This window comes from Littorina saxatilis, linkage group LG12 (assembly GCF_037325665.1).
Source record: "Littorina saxatilis isolate snail1 linkage group LG12, US_GU_Lsax_2.0, whole genome shotgun sequence".
Taxonomy (NCBI): Eukaryota; Metazoa; Mollusca; class Gastropoda; order Littorinimorpha; family Littorinidae; genus Littorina; species Littorina saxatilis.
In genome coordinates, this window is record NC_090256.1 from 3,673,128 (window position 1) to 3,696,199 (window position 23,072).

At 42.6% G+C, this 23,072-nt stretch overlaps 2 protein-coding genes across 3 annotated transcripts in view; one reads left to right on the plus strand and one right to left on the minus strand.

Annotated features, from left to right (window-relative positions):
* The first annotated feature begins 7 nt into the window (after positions 1–7).
* On the plus strand, positions 8–10,892 carry LOC138981082 (dual specificity protein phosphatase 19-like). The gene is made up of 3 exons (XM_070353910.1): positions 8–150; positions 792–1,381; positions 3,767–10,892. The coding sequence occupies exons 2-3, from the start codon at positions 898–900 to the stop codon at positions 4,168–4,170; spliced, it is 888 nt and encodes a 295-aa protein (XP_070210011.1). The 5' UTR covers positions 8–150; positions 792–897; the 3' UTR covers positions 4,171–10,892.
* A 6,602-nt stretch (positions 10,893–17,494) lies between these two features.
* Positions 17,495–23,072, minus strand: part of LOC138981083 (HEAT repeat-containing protein 4-like) — a 28,832-nt gene continuing 23,254 nt past the window's right edge. The window contains exons 15-17 of one of the 2 annotated variants that reach the window (XM_070353911.1): positions 22,580–22,775; positions 21,176–21,274; positions 17,495–20,518 (exon numbers count right to left, since the gene is read on the minus strand). In XM_070353911.1, coding sequence (XP_070210012.1) covers positions 19,373–20,518; positions 21,176–21,274; positions 22,580–22,775 — 1,441 coding nt within the window. In that variant the 3' untranslated portion in view covers positions 17,495–19,372. The remainder of the gene's footprint in view (positions 20,519–21,175; positions 21,275–22,579; positions 22,776–23,072) is intronic. The other variant, XM_070353912.1, reaches the window with a different exon arrangement.

Sequence of the window (23,072 nt, forward strand, 5' to 3'; positions counted from 1 at the left end):
CGGATTTCGTCAGAGTGCACTGCACTTCCGAGTTATGGCTGTGTTTTGTTGACTGATGTGTTTGTGTCCACGACTCGTTTGCAAGTCTGTGCAGAATTCGTGTTTTGTGCAGCAACGATCAAAGATATTAGCAACATCGGATTATAAAAGGTTAGCGCTGTCTTTGTTTTTTGGTGTTGCATTTCAATTTGTCTCACATTTAACATGCTTAAAGTTGTATTGATTTGGTCATGCAGGCGGTTTCATGCCGAGTTTTTGTGTACTGTATGGAGTTCCGCTGAAATTTGTCAGTCCATGAACGCTGCTATCTTTCGAAGATAGTTTGTGCATGTCATTTATACCAGCACGTGTACTTATCAACCACTTCAGCAAGGCGTTACAAGTGAGATTTGAGTGTATCACCATCAATCTTAATATATCATGACTGACTGGGAGACCAGACTCAGATGTCCTGTGAGCAGTTGACTCATTTAGATAGGCAGAGAGAGAGAGAGATAGAGAGAGATTCGGATTCGGATGGTTTATTCACATAGGCCATTGCCCCTAGTGAAGGGGTGTGAACAAAAGCAAAAACATTGAATCATTTTTACATTCAGTAGACTCAAAACTGCATATTTTTCTCAAAAGTGGATAACAGATACATCAATGCAGACATATATACAAAATTACGATAACAGTATTGATAGAGAGAGAGAGAGAGAGAGAGAGAGAGAGAGAGAGAGAGAGATCGAGAGAGAGAGAGAAGTTATGAAAACTTTGTGATAGGTCTGTCCAAATTCCTGTCATTGCAGGCAACAGTCGTCCCAGTCCACTATGCTGCGGTCTTTTCAGTTTCACAGTACATCTCGCCACTGAACCTAATCTTACCAGGAGCTGCAGTGAATCTATCCGAGAACAATGGCAGAAGATGATAAGCAGCAGGGGGCAGCAGAGAAAACCCCTCACCCAAGCTACAAAGACAAGTGCCCGGCTCCGCTTCGTTCGTCAGATAGTCCCAAAGCGTCGCACCCAAGCTATCAGAACAAATGCCCTCCCCCACTCAATTTGTCCGACGGGGACAAACCTGTACACCCAAGCTACCAGGACAAATGCCCGCCCCCTCTCAATCTGTCAGGCCCTCCCCCTCTCCGAATACCAGACAAGTCTTCAGACGGGCGCACTTCCCCCCCTGGCCTGTCAGCACAGCTGACTGGGTTTAACAAATCTTCGCTGAGAAAAACGGACACTGTGGTGACCATGCCAGATGGGAGACAGGTGGTGGAAGGGAAGGATGACGAGGGGCGAACGATAACAAAGTCGGTCAGTTTCGGCAGCTTGGGGTTCTGTCAAGGCTTAATGGAGGACCTACAGGTTGGAGAAGTTCTACCTGGCTTGATCATTGGTGTGTATTTTTCTCTTTTTACATTTAGTCAAGTTTTTAGTCTGTGTGTGTGAGGGTGTGTGTGTGTATATATATAGAACAATTCAGAGAAACTACTGAACCGATCTTCATGAAACTTTACATGAGAGTTCCTGGGTACACGTATGATATCCCCAAACGTATTTTTCATTTTTTTGATAAATGTCTTTAATGACGTCATATCTGGCTTTTTGTAAAAGTTGAGGCAGCACTGTCAGGCTCTCGTTCTTCAACCAAATTTGTTGATATTTTGGTCAAGTAATCTTCAACGAAGCCCGGACTTTAGTATTGCATTTCAGCTTGGACGGTTAAAAATTAAATAATGAGTTTGCTCGTTGAAATTGTGATTAAAAGCAGAGTTAACATTGATTGCATCGTATTCTTCGTCACGGCAGTATGACCGAGGTCTTTTACGTGCCACTGTGGTGACACGGGGGTGGGACATGGATACCGTCTCTGAGTCTGCACATAAAGTTGACCCGTGTCCGTCTCTGTCGAAATTCAAACCTGTGACCTTAGGATCACAAGTCCAGTACTCGGCCAACTGAGCTACCGGGCTCTACCCACTGAGCTACCGGGCTCTACCCACTGAGCTACCGGGCTCTACCCACTGAGCTGCCGGGCTCTACCCACTGAGCTACCGGGCTCTACCCACTGAGCTACCGGGCTCTACCACTGAGCCACCCGGCTTTGTATGAAGTTTGAAAGGCCAGAGAAAATGATTGTTTCTGGTGTGTTATCGTATGTGTGTGTGGACATTCTCACATCATAGCACAGGCCAGGCGAATGATCATTTGAAAGGTTTCTCTATTGAAAGAAAACATCTTCTAACAGTAACAAGCTTTAGGACGGCTGGTTGACAAGGTGTCCGTTTCTCAACAACAATGCATGCGCAACAATTAACCTTGTGACCCAACATTAACCATCGATATCATTGTTACGTAACATATAGAATTCTAGAACAGTGAAGGGAAGATAATGAAGATCAAGAATAATCAGGATTGTTTCCCTTTATTTGTTACCATTAAATGAATTGTCAAACATTCTGGTGGAAAGGCTAAACAAATCAGAGTATTTAGGAAGTACTAGTATGTTGGCTATCTATTTAAAAAAAATTTTTTTAAAGGTCCTTGTCTACATTTTTATACCGAAATCGCCATTTGACCATTAAAATGCAGAGTCTATTATCTACAAATGTCAACAATACACCCCCTTTCGATCAGGAAAGACGAAGCCAGTGTAGCCGTTTGAAAATTCATTGTAGTATTCCAGCGTAGTACTCATAGTAGGATATCCTTATTTGGAAAATGCCAAGCGCAAAACTCCACTCAAATCCTGTGCATTTCGTGCGTTTAAAAAAAAGCGTGGACAGCGCTCCAGTGTCAAACTGTTGCTGCACTTGTTTGGGTGTGGCTATATGCATAGTGACATGAATTTGATTGGTCAGTATTTTTAGGCTAAGCACATATTCTCAGCAAACAGAAAACAAAATATTGGAAGCGTGTGTCACGCTACCCAAAAATAAAATCTTTTTTTACATATATATTTTTTTTTCTATAACTTTTTTCCCCATGGTTCATTCATCATCTGACATAACTTTTTAAGCGAAATCTAACCATAAGATTATTGAAAAAAAGCAAAAATGTAGATGACCACCTTTAAAGGCATTCCTTCTCGTGAAAATAGGTCGGCTCACCATCACATATCCGGCCAGGCTTGTCATGGCGTAAGGCCCTCCCTTCACTTGATCACATACAAAAAACTGCTTGGCTGCTCTCCATGGCGTAAGGCCCTCCCTTCACTTGATCACATACAAAAAACTGCTTGGCTGCTCTCCATGGCGTAAGGCCCTCCCTTCACTTGATCACATACAAAAAACTGCTTGGCTGCTCTCCATGGCGTAAGGCCCTCCCTTCACTTGATCACATACAAAAAGCTGCTTGGCTGCTCTCCATGCAAAGAGGACATGTTTTGCTGAAATAATTTTGCAAAAGCAACATAATTATGTCTGTGTGCTTGTGTCTGTTTTTGTGTGTCTTTGCATTCTGTCAATGAAGGTTGTTAGACCTTGTATTCCATGTTTTTGTGTGTTTTTTCATTCTGTTAATGAAGGTTGTTAGACCTTGTATTCCATGTTTTTGTGTGTTTTTTCATTCTGTTAATGAAGGTTGTTAGACCTTGTATTCCGTGTTTTTGTGTGTCTTTGCATTCTGTCAGTGAAGGTTGTTAGACCTTGTATTCCGTGTTTTTGTGTGTCTTTGCATTCTGTCAGTGAAGGTTGTTAGACCTTGTATTCCGTGTTTTTGTGTGTCTTCATTCTGTCAATGAAGGTTTAAGACCTTGTATTCCGTGTTTTTGTGTGTGCAGGTTCTCAAGATGTGGCGCACAACCTGGAACTGCTGGAGCAATACCACGTGACTCACATCCTCAACGTGGCCTCCCATGTGCAGAATCTCTACCCGGAAAAGTTCAAGTACCTCTCCATGGACCTGCGCGACCTGCCGGAGTACCCCATCTACAAGGACATCCCTAAAGCCCTGGACTTCATTGACGAAGCCTTGGACTCCAAAGGCTGTGTGCTGGTTCATTGCAACGCTGGCATCTCGCGCTCTGCCACCATAGTGCTGGCTCACCTCATGAAAACGAAGGACATGTCCCTCAATGACGCCTTCACCTTCCTCCGCTCCAAGCGCCCGTCTTCGTTCCCCAACCCGGGGTTCATGATTCAGCTGAAGACTTTTGAAGATAGCCTGGGAATCGAATCCAGCTGAGTTTTATCGCTGGGGACACCTAGGCGTTGAAGATAGCCTGGGAATCGAATCCAGCTGAGTTTTATCGCTGGGGACACCTAGGCGTTGAAGATAGCCTGGGAATCGAATCCAGCTGAGTTTTATCGCTGGGGACATCTAGGCTGCTGTATGCATCACAAACCTTGACAAGAATAAACCTGGTCAGTTGTAGATAGTTGACACAGAGACAACTGACCATGTCTCATTGCTAGGGGGTGCCCTCAGTATTGTCTAGAAACTTTATGCACTTTGCAAGGTCATTGTGCAATGGCTTGACAATAGACAAATTCTGGAAATAATTTGGTAGGTTTTGTATGGGTTGTGAGAGAGTGAATACCCTTGCTTTTAGTGAGTCAAACAATCCCGGGGCCAGTCACTAGCAAAGGGTGTGTCTGAAACACGTGGACAAGGAGTAGGTGTGGCTTGCTTTTAGTGAGTCAAACAATCCAGGGGCCAGTCACTAGCAAAGGGTGTGTCTGTAACACGTGGACAAGGAGTAGGTGTGGCTTGCTTTTAGTGAGTCAAACAATCCCGGGGCCAGTCACTAGCAAAGGGTGTGTCTGAAACATGTGGACAAGGAGCAGGTGTGGCTTGCTTTTAGTGAGTCAAACAATCCAGGGGCCAGTCACTAGCAAAGGGTGTGTCTGAAACACGTGGACAAGGAGTAGGTGTGGCTTGCTTTTAGTGAGTCAAACAATCCAGGGGCCAGTCACTAGCAAAGGGTGTGTCTGAAACACGTGGACAAGGAGCAGGTGTGGCTTGCTTTTAGTGAGTCAAACAATCCAGGGGCCAGTCACTAGCAAAGGGGGTGTCTGAAACACGTGGACAAGGAGTAGGTGTGGCTTGCTTTTAGTGAGTCAAACAATCCAGGGGCCAGTCACTAGCAAAGGGTGTGTCTGTAACACGTGGACAAGGAGTAGGTGTGGCTTGCTTTTAGTGAGTCAAACAATCCAGGGGCCAGTCACTAGCAAAGGGGGTGTCTGAAACACGTGGACAAGGAGCAGGTGTGGCTTGCTTTTAGTGAGTCAAACAATCCAGGGGCCAGTCACTAGCAAAGGGGGTGTCTGAAACACGTGGACAAGGAGCAGGTGTGGCTTGCTTTTAGTGAGTCAAACAATCCAGGGGCCAGTCACTAGCAAGGGGTGTGTCTGAAACACGTGGACAAGGAGCAGGTGTGGCTTGCTTGACTCACTGAGAGGAAAAGCAAGGTCAAGGGTATTCACTTTTCCACAACCCATACAAACACGACAGCGTTATTTCCCAACATGGTCTATTACACGCTCGCAAGTCCAGCTGAGTTTGATCTCTGTCTTGTGAAACTTTATAAAATGCACTCTGCAAGGTCATCATGCAATGGCTTTACAGGCCCTTGACTTGAGTTGAATCTATTATCCAGGGCAGCTTTGGCAAGACTTCAGTCTCCACAGAGATTCACCTCAGGGCGTGCTAAGGAAGAACATCACAAGTATTCTTATTTATCTACGACATGCATTTGTGTCGTCTGAATGCTCAGAAAAAAATATGAAAATTCTAGATCACAGCTAGCTGTGAAGGCCAGGACTACCGAGGTCTCTTTTTGTGCGGGTGTGTGTACGTGTGTGTGTAGTAGTAATAGTATCGCAAAGTAAGATTGGTAAGGGATACCTTTGATGTTCTGAAAAATTTAGTCATGGAGCTGCAGTTGACAATGTGAGTGCTGCATAGAAAATGAGATCAGAACCAATTGATAGCCATACCTAAAATTAAATAAAACGCATTTCTTGTCCTCCTTGGTGGGTAAGAATTCCAGCAGATTTCAAAGTGGAGGCAACTTAAGTGAGAACATCTTGCTGTTGTTATTCATCATGGTTACATTGTTTTATCAAGATGAGATTGTGACTAGAGTTTGTAAATAAAAATGTTTCTTCTAAAATTTCAATGCAACTAGTGTACATGCACGTGTGACACTAGCATACCATTAAATGAACTTACTGTGCCACCATCATGTAAAGGCTTCTTTTGCGGAGGCAGGTTGGCAGCGGACTAGCTTTAGTCTTTAGCAGACTAGCTTCAGTCTTTAGCGGTCTAGCTTCAGTCTTTAGCGGACCAGCTTTTACCCAGTTTGTCGTTTCCGGCTTGGTTTGAATCCAACTTAGGTGAGGAATTTATTTCCAAGAGTCAACTTTGTACAGTCTCTTTCAGGTGACCAAACACTACAGTGTGCGAGCATGCGCAGGATAAAGATCCCAACCTCACAGTGAAAGTCTCTGGGCTTGGAAAATATAACAACAATGATGAAGGAAAAATCAAACCTGGGTAGCGTGACTCCCTTTACACACGCCCTTTACACACTCCCTTTACACACTCCCTTTACACACTCCCTTTACACACTCCCTTTACACACTCCCTTTACACACGCCCTTTACACACTCCCTTTACACACACCCTTTACACACACCCTTTACACACTCCCTTTACACACTCCCTTTACACACTCCCTTTACACACTCCCTTTACACACTCCCTTTACACACTCCCTTTACACACTCCCTTTACACACTCCCTTTACACACTCCCTTTACACACTCCCTTTACACACTCCCTTTACACACTCCCTTTACACACTCCCTTTACACACTCCCTTTACACACTCCCTTTACACACACCCTTTACACACTCCCTTTACACACTCCCTTTACACACTCCCTTTACACACTCCCTTTACACACTCCCTTTACACACTCCCTTTACACACTCCCTTTACACACTCCCTTTACACACTCCCTTTACACACTCCCTTTACACACGCCCTTTACACACTCCCTTTACACACTCCCTTTACACACTCCCTTTACACACTCCCTTTACACACTCCCTTTACACACGGGGGATAACCGGTCATAAGCGGGGCAGAGGGTGTACGCGGGGCCTGACACGATTGAAGGCACGTATTGTCTGTACTTAATATCTTCGATTAATTCAATGTATTTCTCTTTTTCCAAGCATGTTTTGTAACAATTATAAATGTCAAAACGTTCACTGCATTCTAAAAAGGAGAACCATTCTTGACAAAAACAATCTTGTAAACGTCTTTTAAACTCTTGTAAGAAACACTTCTCATTCCCAACCTTTCCGTACATCCACACAGCAGCAAAACCATTACAACATAAAAGACTGCACATGTATGTGAGACCCAATTTGTGTGGCCCTTCGATGCCAAATTACATAAAGCTTTATATGCAATCTTGGAATATCTTGAATCAGGTTGCTTCAGCAGTGTAAACCAGTATTTCACACATCTGACTGCAGAGTTAATATACAGCGGATGTCTTCCCAATTCACCATACACAATGTTGTTTGGAGTTCGAATTGTCACTTTCAGAAACTTTTTACACGCAAACAGGTGGACCCTTTCCACAGAGTCATACTTTCCATATCCCCATAGCTCTGAACCATACAAGAGCATAGGGGCGATCCGTGTGGCAAACAGTTTGAAAGAGAGAGAGAGAGAGTTCCAATGATTGATTTGATTAAAACAAAACATTTTATAACAAAAGACTATGTTACTGATGAAAACAAATTACGAATCTGCTGTCCCATTTGCGGTCGGCAGCCCCGCGTATGATGCACCGAACCATTTTATTGCACAACTCAACGCTTTTCTGACATTTCGTTCCCACGTGCTTCTGCTGTCCCATTCGCGGTCGGCAGCCCCGCGTACGCTCATCTCTCACATTTGACCGCCTCTCGTCTACAGGGTCGGTCGATATATTCTACCCCCCGAAATAGCACTTCTTTGCATCTTCAATGATTCCATCGTCCATTAGAATCCCAAACCGATGTTATATACGAGCTGATTTTGTGAAATAAAGCACATTTCTACTTCCGAAACCCATCGAACAGCCATTTCCGGCGTTCGATCGCCGACATGTTCAGCTTTGAGGGTAATTTACGGGCAAATATGAACCGCTCTATGGCATTTTATGCATCGATCAACAAATTAAGGCATTGCTGAATCGGTAGCTTACCTTAAAGCCTGACGTAAATCAAACAAATCCAAAAAAACTGACAAAACGTGCCTTCAATCGTGTCAGGCCCCACGTACTCCTTCTGCCTCGCTTATAACCGCGGTTATCCCCCGTGTTTACGGCTACCCCCAGGGATAGCAGCCCAAATTTTCTGAAGAAAATTCTGGAAGAACAATAAGTAGAGTATTCCAGAACACAAACACACACCCATCCCCACCCAAAATAAATGGTTGACTGTGAAATGTAGGTCTCAAACAAAGGTTTCTGGATACATGTATCCTCAAGTTCCTGCTTAACATCTTCTGTGGGCAGTCATGCCGGAACAAACTCTATGAACAGTTTGGCATTTCTGTGCAACAAGTGTTATCTTTGTTGCTGCTGAATTTGTTGTCGATAATGGCAATTTTGCTATGTCACGTGACAATAACAGAATTTGAATTCTGTGCAAGTGACAAAAATACTGTTTGCAAAACAAAAAAACCCAGTACCTATTGCTATTTTAAAATGGCAGTTTTGAAGTCAAATCTACAATGTGCAACTTCAGATAAAACACAATTAGATATTTTCTTCTGTCAAAGCAATTAGAACCTGACACATTTGATATTTTGCACATATTTAGCATGAACACTACGTATCAAGGTTTTCAGTGAAAATGTGGTGTTAAAAAAAACTCCATGAAAGTGCAATGTGTTGTCAATTAAGTCTTGATGTAAATAATGATTGTACACTACATGTTCATGCTTGTCTCATGTTTCTACAAGAAGCATGCAGTGCCCAGGGTTGATATCAAACTTCTCTTGTTGCCCTGATTGTAGCAAGGGTGAGAGTTCCCTTCTGGAAATCGGGAATTTCTGAGCAAAGAAATTAATTCCTGATGGCTTTCTTGATGTTCAAACCATTCAGGGTGTTTAAATTAAACAGCATTTAGAAGACTTGAAAAAGACGGAGCCACCGAGTCTCCATGGCGATGCAGATTTGTCTGATTTTGAACAGTATCAACTTTTTTCACTTATCCTCTGCATGTTTCGTAAGGCTTGTTGAGAAGCCTATTACAACAGCCAGTGTCTAGTTTAAGCCAACACAGTTGGTGATAGCAATTAGTTAAGCCAACTCACAGGTCAGTATGTCATTACAAGTAAAGTTTGTTTTTTCTCTGCCTTCAGTGCAGGATATATAAAAGTAATAAAAGTCTGCCTTGTTGCATCAAAATAAACAAAACATAAGAATTATACTTCTTGCTTCTGAAGTTATTTTCATTTCATTTTGTCATTTAAAAAAATAAATGAATATAACTTCAGAAGCAATTATACTTCTTGCTTCTGAAGTTATGAAGTTCTTTTCATGACATTTATGCAGAGTTCTTTTCATCAATTTACTGTTTAGGCAGATGTGGGCGTTCTAGCTGAATAAAAGACTCTGATTGTACACCTACTGTCTTAGTATTCCACTACTTTGATTCTATTCTTTTTTTGGCTTTCACTGAAGATACATTTGTACTTCAGTGCTGATGTTAACAGTTGCTCAGACCTGGGAACCCCTGTTTTGCATTTGGAGTATTCTCAAACAAACTTGGTGTATTTTCAGAAAAATAAGCGTACTCCACACAGCATTTGAACATCCATGATTATAAAACATGCTTCACACACATCCGTCGCATTGTTAATTAAGCTTACCAATACATTTAAAACACATGCTTCTTTCAATGTTTACTGACAAAAACTATTCATGTCTCAAAATACTGGATCAGCTTTGGGATGCGCATGAGATTAGTCTAGGAATTTTTCTTCTCGTATTTTTTTTTCTCTGACCGCACTGATCGTATTCTAGACAATCATGCGTACAAAATACGGCGATATTGTATGGGTTCCCAGGTCTGGTTGCTGGTATGTGTGTATGTTGTTTCATGTAGAGTATAAGAAAAGTATAGCTGTACATATGCATTAATGTTGCGCATAGTGCTTTTAGTTATGCGCTATAGAAATCTCCTTAATAAATAATGTTTGTATGCATACACCTCAAGGCATGATGATGACGACAAAATAAAAATGAAGCACTACTGAGTACCGTATTTTCCGGGTCATAAGGCGCGACTTTTTTCCTCAAGTTTGACCCCTGCGTATAACAAAGCGCCTAATCCGTGTATGAAATACGAAAAAAATCAAAGAGACCGCCTGAGTACCAGTCAAACAACTTGTGATAATGCATGTTTCAGCTACTAGGTACTACCCTGGCCAAGTTTCCTCTCAAGACATCAAAGAGACCGCCCCATAGGTTAAACTCAGTCACTGACCCCGGTGCAGGAAGTGTTTCCTCTCTCAGATATGACAGGGGAACCACCTCTTATAGCTAAAACTGGGTCATTGACCCCTGGGAAGAAGGTCAGTGTCTATAAACAAGGCAACCCAGCTATCACAATGGACCTGCCTTTGATCTCGCCACACACACAGAGCACACATATTTCCACTCTGTATTCTTCCTTTGATGTGCGGCTTATTTTCATTCTTCGACCGTTTGTTACCGGTATGCTTTTTCAATTTTGGTGCGCCCTATCGGCCCCCTGCGCCCAATGGGTGACTGGATTACAATTTTTTTTATAAGAAGGGGGTGCGCCTTATGCGCTGTAGCGCCTTGTAACCCGGAAAATACGGTATATTTAATTTGCATATCTTCTTTTCTAAGTGCTTCAGATTAGCTTCAGATTCTGTGTATCTCGTCTTCTTTTTACTGAGAGCGACAGATGTGTGGCATATATGTGTGCAGTTGAGTAATAAAATCATTCTCATACTTGGTAATTGTTGGTAATTGGTACCTTTTAGTGAAATTTGATTAAACTGTCTCTTCATGATCTTCACAATATGCACAAAAATACTCTCAGTTTCATACAGTCTTTACTGATAATACTGTGACAAAATACACTTCTCAACACATCATATTATAACACAAATTCTAAATAATATGCAATAACAATTATTGGGAGGTAGGGGGGGGGGGGGGGCAGGAAGTATTCTGTTATCGGCACAGTCATTGCATTTATTCTGTGATTGACTGTTCAATGCGTGAACATAACAACAAACGAATTTAAGTTGTCTGGACCATAATATAACACATATTAAAATATGTACGTATAAGTTACAGCTCCGTCCATCCATGGTATCGTGTGATATTTTGTCGAGGCTCTGCCGAGAGTGACGTCATTATATTCTTTCACCCCGTCGAGACAAAATATAACGCTATGCCATGGATGAATCGGACCTGTAACGGCATGACCAAAGTAAGGAGAATTTGTCATGGGACGTGGAAACAAAGCATGGGAAATTCACCATGGGCAGAATAATCAACGCAAGCCTAGAAGTTGTAGAACTATATTTTGTGTCAGTCTTGGCAAGGCCAGTTTTGCCCAGTTCTGGAAAAGACATCATGTATTCATTCACCTTGTCGAGAAGAAATACCACGCGAGGTCTAACGTATATATCCCGTGACGCATTAAAACTAAATAATTTTGTTTTGAATTGTCTTCACAACGTACAGATATTTTATAACGACATAATCATCGGATCATCACAAGACAGACCTGTACTACATACTTTGTTTGTTTGTCGTCTGCTACAAATCTAGTCTTGTTGGTTGACATGTACCTTCATCAACCGGAATAAATGCTCAATCCGCTGTCATTTCGCCACTGAACATTGTTTCTTTTTTTCACTGTTTGGTTAAACATTGAAACGGCAACCCAAAAGAGTGTTTCAGCTGTTTCAACAACACACGACTTTTAGCTACTTATACTTTCGAGTGACTTGTTCCTCAGTCATAAAAAGACGTCATGACACGCAAAACGAAAGAGACTTTGACGTCATTTGTTTTTGGTTCGGTGGACTCCGGCCGTCGAAAAAATGGCTGGTCCGTGGGTCAAACTTGATAAGGCCGCGTGAGTACCCAAAACGTCTTTGTTCTTTGTTGGCAGTGCAGCTGTGAAATTATCAGTCTTGTGTCTCAGTCGTGTAGGTACAGAGTTTGCTTCTGCAATCGCTGTGTTCGTGTTGGGCTTCGTGAGACAAATCAGCGAATCTATCGTGTGGAAGAAATTTCTGTACAAAACACCCAACCCAACTGCGTTTGCAGTTTGCTGAAGAAATTAACTGTATGTGGTTAATTTCATCCGTTTAATGCTTGTCGAAACGAGCCATAAGGCTTTAGAATAAAACATTCCGCGCATTGCTTGACGATCTGAACACAGACGAGGTCGCAGTTTGTAGGTTGAATCTATGAATCGGCACGACCAGGGATAGATCTGTATCTCTGGTACGACCTTCCAGATTATCAACAGCGGGTTCATGGTCGGAATCAAGAGGTCAAATTGGCTTGGCTTCCAGTCAAACGTCACCATTTTCATAAAAGATTTCCTTTTTACATTTAGTCAAGTTTTGACTAAATGTTTTAACATAGAGGGGGGAATCGAGACGAGGGTCGTGGTGTATGTGCGTGTTGTGTGTGTGTGTCTGTGTGTGTGTGTGTGTGTGTGTAGAGCGATTCAGACTAAACTACTGGACCGATCTTTATGAAATTTGACATGAGAGTTCCTGGGTATGAAATCCCCGAACGTTTTTTTAATTTTTTTGATAAATGTCTTTGATGACGTCATATCCGGCTTTTCGTGAAAGTTGAGGCGGCACTGTCACGCCCTCATTTTTCAACCAAATTGGTTGAAATTTTGGTCAAGTAATCTTCGACGAAGCCCGGGGTTCGGTATTGCATTTCAGCTTGGTGGCTTAAAAATTAATTAATGACTTTGGTCATTAAAAATCTGAAAATTGTAAAAAAAAATAAAAATTTATAAAACGATCCAAATTTACGTTTATCTTATTCTCCATCATTTGTTGATTCCAAAAACATATAAATATGTTATATTCGGATTAAAAACAAGCTCTAAAAATTAAATATATAAAAATTATTATCAAAATTTTTTTTTCGAAATCAATTCAAAAACACTTTCATCTTATTCCTTGTCGGTTCCTGATTCCAAAAATATATAGATATGATATGTTTGGATTAAAAACACGCTCAGAAAGTTAAAACGAAGAGAGGTACAGAAAAGCGTGCTATCCTTCTTAGCGCAACGAATACCCCGCTCTTCTTGTCAATTCCACGGGCACTGCCTTTGCCACGGGCGGTGGAGTGACGATGCTACGAGTATACGGTCTTGCTGCGTTGCGTTGCGTTCAGTTTCATTCTGTGAGTTCGACAGCTACTTGACTAAATATTGTATTTTCGCCTTACGCGACTTGTTCTTGTTTCTGCGGCTGCGCAAGTTATTGTCCTAGGTCATGGGCGAACTTTAGGCCTACGGAGAAATATCGCGGGATATTTTCTCACTAGAATAACAGAGACAAAGAAGGGAAGTCATGCTATATTAACAGTTGTTGGGAGGTTGGGGGGGGGGGGGGGGGGTCTTCTGTAATTGGCACAGTCATTGATTTTGTTAAGTCATTGACTGATCAATGCATGCACATAACAACAAACCAAATTGAACTTCATTTTGAATCTTTCTCGAGATTTTTGAAAATTTCTTGTACATAAATATGAAATGTGAGGCAGGAGCTCACCAGACAGTTAAGGGGAGAGGTGGCACGAAAAATGAAATCTGAATATTTGTAAGTTTTCTTTGAAGTTTAGGGGTACTTTATAGAAAGAAAGCATGAAAAAGCACCTGCATGCCCAGTTTTTGACCAAGCAAGTAATATTTTCATAAAAAAATACCAATTTCTTCCAAAAAATACGAAAATTACACACCACGCCCCATGAAATTCAAAAGACATTTTTGAAGCTACAGGCTTCAAATGCAGTGAAAATTACTCCCAGATATCAGTTTCAGACTTATACAGAGCCATTTTGACCAAATTACCCCAGTTCGAATTCAGCAGCATAAATTGAGAGATATAAATTTTTGCCCCCAAAATACCCAATCAGGCTTATATTATATTCTCTAAAAAAAAATTTTGATGGGTTTTACAAAAACCGCTCTGTAAGAGTCTAGCAAAATCAAATCTTACTCCTGTAAAAGAAAAATTATAACTCTACCACAAGTAGTTCTGACGAAATATCATTTCCCGCGTTGATACCGTCCTTGAAAACCCATATTCAGAGAAAATTGCATTTGAAAGTTTGTGAAGTGTTTCTCTACACATTATGAAGACACATTGCTGAAAAAAGAGTCTGGGTGTGTCCACGTATTGTTCCGAGTCTTCTTCAAATGATGTTGGTACTTATTCCCCTCCATCCCCCATCAGTCCAGCACCGTACACCTCCCCCTCCTGGTCTTCTCGCTGCTCCAGCTGACGTTGACGACCAGCACATCTTGCCCTACGAGCTGCTACAGCGGCCACATCTGTTGCTCTCTCCGCCTTCTGGACCCTCACCTTGTCTTTATTGGCCAAAGCAGAATGAGTAAGCTCAGTAATTGGCAAGCTCATGTGGTCCATGACCTGTGCCAGTGCAAAGTTGCCTCTGTTGAACTTTGCAACAGCCTCAGCGGTGGCTGCTTCCACCCGGTCTTTCCCAACAAAGACTTCTTTGGGGCAGTGTCCCCACATGACATTGTGGAGAGACTCGTTGCTGTTCTGGGTCTTGCCATGGGCCACGCGCTTGAGAAGAATGGGATTTGTCATTCTCCTGTAGATGGGCAGAACAGCATGCGAGACTTCCCTGGACAAGGCGGTGCCGTTGTGCCCTGCGTGTGGAGGTGGTGGTTGCCCTTCTGCCCTGGCTCTTTGAAAAAAGCACCATGAGGCTGGCCCGGCTGGACATCTGTCGTGGTGAGGGTCCTCGTCAGTTGAAGTCACATGGAAAAAAGTGGCCCAGATCGCCTGCTCCATGGCTCGCTGATCTTCAAGGTTGTTGAGAATCGCGCTACGGAAGTAGTTTTGCAAGCGTTGACACTTTTCCTTGGTTAGTCGCCCCTCCCCTCTTCCACCAAGCCTTCCATCCTTTGATGCCTTGCGGAGAGCTGTGCCCATTCTCTTGGGGAGGTGGTTGGTGCATTCTAGCTTGGTGATTGGACGTGTGGGACCGTAGGGCTGAGCTGCAGCCAGAGCATTGAACGCTGTGGAATCTCCGTCCGACAGCATGGTTCTGTACCTGAGGTTGTGACGCTCAACAGACCTGCAGCATAGAAAAATTCTAAAAACTTAGTGTAAAGTACTGGCTGGATAACTACTGTTTTGAAAAAAAATATGAAAAAGACTGGGGTTCATGGGCCAACAAGGTCCTGGTGAGATACAGACGCAGACCCACGAATGAAAATGATTTTGGATATTACTTTAGTGAAGAGTATCAGGAGCCCTCTCCTAGCAGAAAATACATACATGTATTATTATTACTGGAAAGTGTGCCAATTTACATTGCTTGTGTACTAAGTCTGTATAAAGTGATTTTTTCATAGAGGGTGAACATTTAACTTGTACTTGTTAGAATATATACATACACACATCTCTCTCCCTCTCTCTCACACACACACACACACACACACACACACACACACACACACACACACACACGGTGACAATGAGTTTGATCCCAACTTGTTTGGGACACTTTTTCTTTTCAATAGAAAAGTTTATCAGGTTTCCTCTGAAATTTGCAGATTCAATAAAAATTTCCCAGCCTGATCCTTTAGGACATTGTGAACATTTAATGATTTTTCAACAAAAGAAAATGTATTTGTGAAGGGTTTGTGGACAGTGTTTTGTTGCAAAAATATGTGCTTCTGTGTTGTGTTTTGTTGGTCTTCATCTTTCTTTGTAAACAAAAACAAACACCCACAATGTACCATGCTTTATACAATTTTAAATAAATTTTACTTTTTAGCGCAACCTTATTCATGTTGTCTTATTCTGTATTTGAAAATAAAGGATATAGGGAAGAGTGTATAGGCTATCAGAACAGTATTCTTACCTTCCCCACAACTCCAAGGCTGCATCCCTCTCCATAGACTTGGCAGATCCCTCATGGTTAATGCTGCAGTCAGGCTGGTGAAGCTGCTTCCACTGTAGTTGCTCAGCAGCGGTCATCCCCTCTAGTTTTTCTTTGTTCATCGCACATGTGTGACAGTATGTGGATTTCACACAGAAGTCCAGCACATACCCAGTCAGAACATCAACAACAACGCCAACTCCATAGTGTGAGGAAAATCCTCTCTTGTGCCATGTACCGTCAAAGGCAACATCCACCCAGAGAATGCCATCATCATCTTCCCAAGCATTGTCCTCCTCACCATCATCATTCACAGCATTCACTCTGCCTTGAGGAAATGTTTCCCTGTAGGCTTCCCTCACAAACTCCACTGTTTCGTTAAGTGTGGCATCTGTAGCTTCCACAATGCTGGCATTGACTCGTTTGTCTATGCGATGATAGGAACTCTTGTTCATCGCTGGCATTCCAAAGACTGTGCACAGTTTGTCCACACTGGAGTAGCCCTTACCTATCTCATGAGAGTATAGCACAATCTCTGTGTTCACTTCAAAGGGAACATTTTGTCTGTGGTTGAGGTTGTTTTCTCTTGGCGACGAATACTCTGTGCGTGAATACTGGCAGCTGTCGCAACACAGCACTAGTTCTTGGGACAAGCCCATCGAGTCACCAACTCGAATTGTCACATGTCCTGCCTCGCACTCCGGGCACTTCACATCAGAGAGAAGCGAGTTCAACTGACTGCACTCGGCAAAACACCACGAACGGCGATTTAGCTCGGCTGGTGGTTGAGCATTCGGGTCGATGCCTGCACCACTAAATCTCCTCAGTTTCGTCGCCGAAGCAGAAATACCTTCGATTTGAGGCTGATTACGGTTTACATCGCCCAAAACTGGCCGAGGTTCGACTCCGAGTCGATTCGAAACATACGCGTCACCACTATCTCTCAAAACAACTGTCTCTGCTCTGCCAACTTCAGGCGCGTTCTCGTCGCCTGCTGGTTTTTCCTTCCTCGTTGTTCGAGCATCTGAAAGCTGATTCTTCCTTTTGCGGGAAGAATGCGTTGGGAAAATCCTTGCGAATTTCGGAGTAGACATTGCTGCTTGCTTTATCCTGGAACGCCGAAGAAGAAGAAGAAGAAGAAGCTGCGTTGAATCGACACTGTGTTTACAACGGATAAGGCAGTTTGCGCATGCGCGTCACTGTGGTCATTGACAACGACCAACCAGAGAAGTTTCTCAAAGGTTAGAGGTTGTTCTCATGAATATTCATATTACTGTCTGAAAAAGTTGATGCGCGATCCGGCCGTTGTACGGAAATAACGGACTGTTCATGTCTATTTTTAACGTTCACAGAAAACGGGAATTCCCGCTCAACCGTTCGATGTGTTACTGCCAAGCTTATTCGGGGAATCGTGGTTGTTGCAAGGACTTGAAAACATAGATTGTTCAGCAATTTCTCACACTTGCAGCACTCACACATGTACACATACTGTGAAAATCACCACTTTATTGCAAAATAAACGATGAAATTGACAAAATAAACAACACACAGTGATTCTATGATGTTCAAAGTACCTGAAAAAAACAAAAACCCAAAACACGTTTTTGAACAAATGTTTGCTAAAATTCCGTGCCACCTCTGCCCTTAAAATAAACAGTGCAGAACAATGCTACTTATATGGACACTTTTTTTTAGCAACAAAAAAATGCTCATATTTTCATCTTCTTTTTGTTTGGTCTGTAGATTTACACAAATGAGTTCTGTTTTCCTGGTCTGACATACGTAGAGGTTACATGCCGAGTCTCAGTGATTATTAAAAATAATGGTCGAAGTTAGCGGATCATGAAAAATGCGAGCTTCAGCGAGCTGAGACCATTATTTGTAATAATCACTGAGACGAGGTGTGTAACCTTTTTATTCCTCCTTTCTTCAGTTATTCAAAGAAAAGAGGAGTTTAATGCGAAAGTTTGATCGAATCCAATTCACTCAACCAGTCAACCTGCGCAAGGCGATCGATCAATGCGCGGTTGTATAGTTCTGTGCAAATTATTCCATTCTGTTAATACTTCTTGTCAGTTTCCCTGTTTTGGACTAAAAATCAAGTAAACAGATATGTTGTTATTCTGCTGTGGCGGTAAAGGCAGATATTGTGTGTTCTGTTCATGTTTTGGTATCGCTTAGGATAATGTTCTTTCGTCAAATGGGACTAGCAGACGAACTTTTGCACCCGTGTTCCAACGCTAAAAACTGTATGAAGTTCAGTTTTCTGGGGAAAATAGTGTATGAAACCGCTTTATGTTCTTTAAATTGATGAGATGTGTGCATTTGGTTGCGTGTGATCTGTTTATAAAATGAAATATTGTTGAAAACTGACCATCGGATTGCAATCTGTTGTCGAAGAAACGGAGTGAAAAGAAATTTGAAAGGGGAACTACTCTTGTCGGTAGACAAAGTATGAGAGTTACTTGCCTTGGGAATTTGCTTGTGTTGAACGTTTGTGCACGGCAGATCTAGATTCAGAAAACAACGGAACTCATGGATATTATATGGAGATTCATGTGTTCAAGCCTGTAGTTGTTAATTTAAATGCGGTATGTTTGTATTGTTTGCTCCAGAGATGTATACTTCGTACATTAGAGCGTTCGGAACTTTTTAGTCGCAAAAGTAGTTCCGACACAGAACAGCTTCTCAACCCATTGCGCTATCGAGGATTCAGGCTGTTGCTGGCTCGTTATTTGTTTGGTTGCTGGGTGTTTATCAAAAAATAACTAGCTGTACAAGTTTACAGAGGTAAAGAAGCAGAGGGGGGAATAATTAGAATATATCCATTAGAGCCAAGTTAAGAATGCCAAAACAGTCCCGTCAAAATTCCGTTTGTATCACAGACGTAAATGTAATGCTGACCACTGGTGTATACATGAACTTAAGGTGTCATTTTTAGATAAAGCGCAACCACACAAATGCTGTTTGAAATTGGTATATCATTGTCATGAAAAAGTGATTCTGTTCACACATATACTGTGAAATCAGTGTATCGAAGACATGATTTAAAAATAAACAAAATCTGTTCACACAAACGCAGTATTGTTTACCACTGTCAATCAAAAATATGTATTTTTTCACACAAATGCTGTTTGAAATCGGTATATCACAGACCTCATAAATGATTCTTTCAACAATATGTGTCCTTTTTTGGTTGGAAGTAACGCTGTTCAGTCCAAGGAAGAGTCAGCACTCCCTGACCTGGCAGAGATGGCGTACTGAGACGCACCACCAGTGTAGAGTGTGCTGTCATCAATGGTGGAGAGGTCTACGTTGCCTTCTGTGCTCTCACCTTCAAGAAGATGCTGAGCGATGTCCTCTGCCACTGCGGATGGATATGTGGTTGAATAACTTGCGTACGACTGGGAGTCAGATCCCTCAGAATCCTCCACCAGCTCAGACTGGTCGGAGATGTGTTCGGAGGAAGAAACTTCAACTGAAATAACCACATGGCCATCTTCTTCCACACCCTGCTCTGCCTCTTCTTTGCTAACATCATTGGAGCTGGTGTCTAAAGTGTAGGCGTCTACTTCAACGGATTCAGAACCATCGACAGACTCGGCGGCAATCTGCCGGCTTTGCTCCGTAGGTTGAGCGGCTGGCGGTGCAGGAAGCTCCTCCCCTGGGACGGTCAAGTAGTTGGAGGAGGAACCAGGGACACCCAAGTTCAGACCGCCGTCCAGACTGACCAGGTCGTCAGCAATCCCTGTGTAGCGTTCACTCAGACCAGCATAGGTGGCGCTGATGTGCTCGTTAAGCTTCTCCCGCTCGAGGATGGTCTCCTCGCTGATGACCGTGCGACGTCCAGTGAGGCTGAGTACCGATCCTTTCATATCAATCACCGAGGCTGACGGGGTCAGACCTAGTCGAGACCGAGCAGGGGTCAATCCCAAGTTGAGGTTGAAGGACTCCTGGCCTGTGGCGGAACCAAGCTGCCTGTCCATCTCCTGTATATACTCCTCGGGGAGAGACGGCTTAGAATTTTGGCTTGCTGTTTCCGGTGATGTGTGCGTTCCAGAGGTGCTGGTCTCACCAGTTACGGGTCGAGACTTCATGCTAGATTCTCCAGAAGGCTGGCTTTGGGAATCATCCCGGTTCAAGATGGCCTCTAGTTCTTTGTCGGCAGAGGGTGTGAACATGGTTCCTTCGCGGCTGAAAGGCTCCGGAGAAGTGTCAAGTGACCCAGCAGAATGTTCGTCCTCTTCCTGCTCCTTGGACGGTGACTCTGGTGATGCTTGGGGTGTGGCCTTCTCACTGGCACATGTCGGAGATTTGAGGCGCTCACGGGCTGTCTCTTTGCGCTCATCCTGTTTTTCCTGAAAGAAAGACGAGGGTTTCGTTAAATGGTTGTAAACGACAGAAAGTGGTTTGTTTCCCACCCACCTACATACAAAAATAGAAGTTTAGATGAGTCCTGGCACGTGCTACTTCAGAATCAATGAGAACATGGTTTTGCTTTGTTCCGTCTGGTGTGTGTGTGTGTGTGTGTGTGTGTGTGTGTGTGTGTGTGTGTGTGTGTGTGTGACTGTGTCTATTTGTTCCCTCATTATAAAAGGCCAAAGCCATGACACATCTTTAAAGAAGTTATTGCTTTATAATATTTTAGCCTGCACTATGAAATCAAGATATATTGCTATGTGAGCTGAATAGAAAGGCAGATAAAAAGAATAACAAAATATATGTCTCAAAAGTGATCAATAGCTGAACCAAACGTTACAAGAAAAAAAAATTCAAGCAACAAATTAGAACATTCAAACCTATCTCCTTTAAACTGAAAAATACAAACAACTTAAAGCCCAAGCATTGAAAATTATTAACTCCTGAAGAACAAAACATGTATTAAACAGAACTTCTAAAAATGGAATTTCACAAAATAAAAGTTCCAAGGAACTGGTTTTCTCGCAAAACTCAGAACATTGCAGCAAGTTGGTCACCATGCAGTTAACAACAAACAGGGTTTTTATAACTGGTACCTCTGCAGCCTTCTCTTTTGCGCTCTGATAATTTAAATAGAATTCATACTCCTCGCCATTTTCCATCTTGAAAAACTTGTTCCGCTTGGGCCACATTCGCTAGATGCAACAAAATAAAAGTTCTCACAATGAAAATGTTACTTAGTACAGTGCAGCTGGACTCTTAAAATGTTACTTAGTACAGTGCAGCTGGACTCTTAAAATGTTACTTAGTACAGTGCAGCTGGACTCTTAAAATGTTACTTAGTACAGTGCAGCTGGACTCTTGAAATATTACTTAGTACAGTGCAGCTGGACTCTTAAAATGTTACTTAGTACAGTGCAGCTGGACTCTTAAAATCGGTCCTTAATTGAGCCCAAAGTCGACTTCGTTAAGACTTCGCCAAGTATTTTTTCCAAAAACTCAGTGCTAAAGTTTCGTGCGGCCAGCTCTGCGAAGTATCCTACATGTAATCGACTTTGTGAAGTATCCTTCATGTAATCGACTTTGCGAAGTATACTTCATGTAATCGACTTTACGAAGTATACTTCATGTAATCGACTTTGCGAAGTATCCTTCATGTAATCGACTTTGTGAAGTATCCTTCATGTAATTGACTTTGTGAAGTATCCTTCATGTAATCGACTATGCGAAGTAATACTTCATGTAATCGACTTTACGAAGTATACTTCATGTAATCGACTTTGTGAAGTATCCTTCATGTAATCGACTTTGCGAAGTATACTTCATGTAATCGACTCTGCCCAATAAAGGACAGGCTTAAGACCAACTAAAAATGACTGAGCAAATTTGAAGAGGTCTAACAAAAGAGGAAGCTCCTACAATGGAGAAGTAAATTTACAGAGGTTATGAACAGAACATTCTGGGAAGCAAGGTCTTGGGGGGAGGGGGGGGGGGTAAATTAGGGGGTCCAAAAAAAATGGAAAAAAGATAACAATGGCAAGTACACTGTAATTCACCACCTAATTTGTTGGATACCCTAATTTACCCCCCCCCCCCCCCCCCAGGTGAGTTTTAACTAAATTAATAACCCTCTAAAATATAAAACAATAATATCTTAAAAAAACACCTTCAAACATTTGCTGAGGTTCACGTATGCACATCATTACTGGATCCCCTCGGCCATAAACCGGCCGGCTACAGCCGCAATAAGTGCGTGCATGGCTTCCATAACAGAAAGCATAGCAACCACACCCTGTCAAAGAGAGCTCTCTATAAACAGCTCAGTGCTCAAAGCAGAACACTTTTTGATGCCCCTCATTGCTCTGCCGCAAGGGCGTAAAAAATCATTTTCTTCGCAAAAAAAATTCAACAGGGCTCTACTGCAGCTTAATTACAGAACCTCGACTGCCTCACCAGGTGGCACATATTCAGTATCAAGCAATTGTTACAAACACACTTACCTCCAATTCTTCCCGGGTTTGGTAGATCATGTTGCTGAGATTCTGCTGGCGCATTTCATCAGCTTCGCTGAGGACGATCTGGGAGGCGATGACGTCCCTCTTACACAGCTTCCGCACCTCACCCTTGATCTGAGCCACCATGTCCATGTCCTCTGTGGCGCTCAGGCCCACTATCTGCAGGGCTTCCACCATTTCACTGAGAAAAAAAGACGCATTGCATTTGCTGAAAGCCCTCACCGCAACCTAGTGGTAGACTAGTCTAAAGCGAGGTTGCGGCAACTGGGTTGCTGCGAGGTTGCAGAGAGTCTGCCGCAATGTTCGCTTTTACATTTAGTCAAGTTTTGACTAAATGTTTTAACATAGAGGGGGGAATCGAGACGAGGGTCGTGGTGTATGTGTGTGTGTCTGTCTATCTGTGTGTGTGTGTAGAGCGATTCAGACTAAACTACTGGACCGATCTTTATGAAATTTGACATGAGAGTTCCTGGGTATG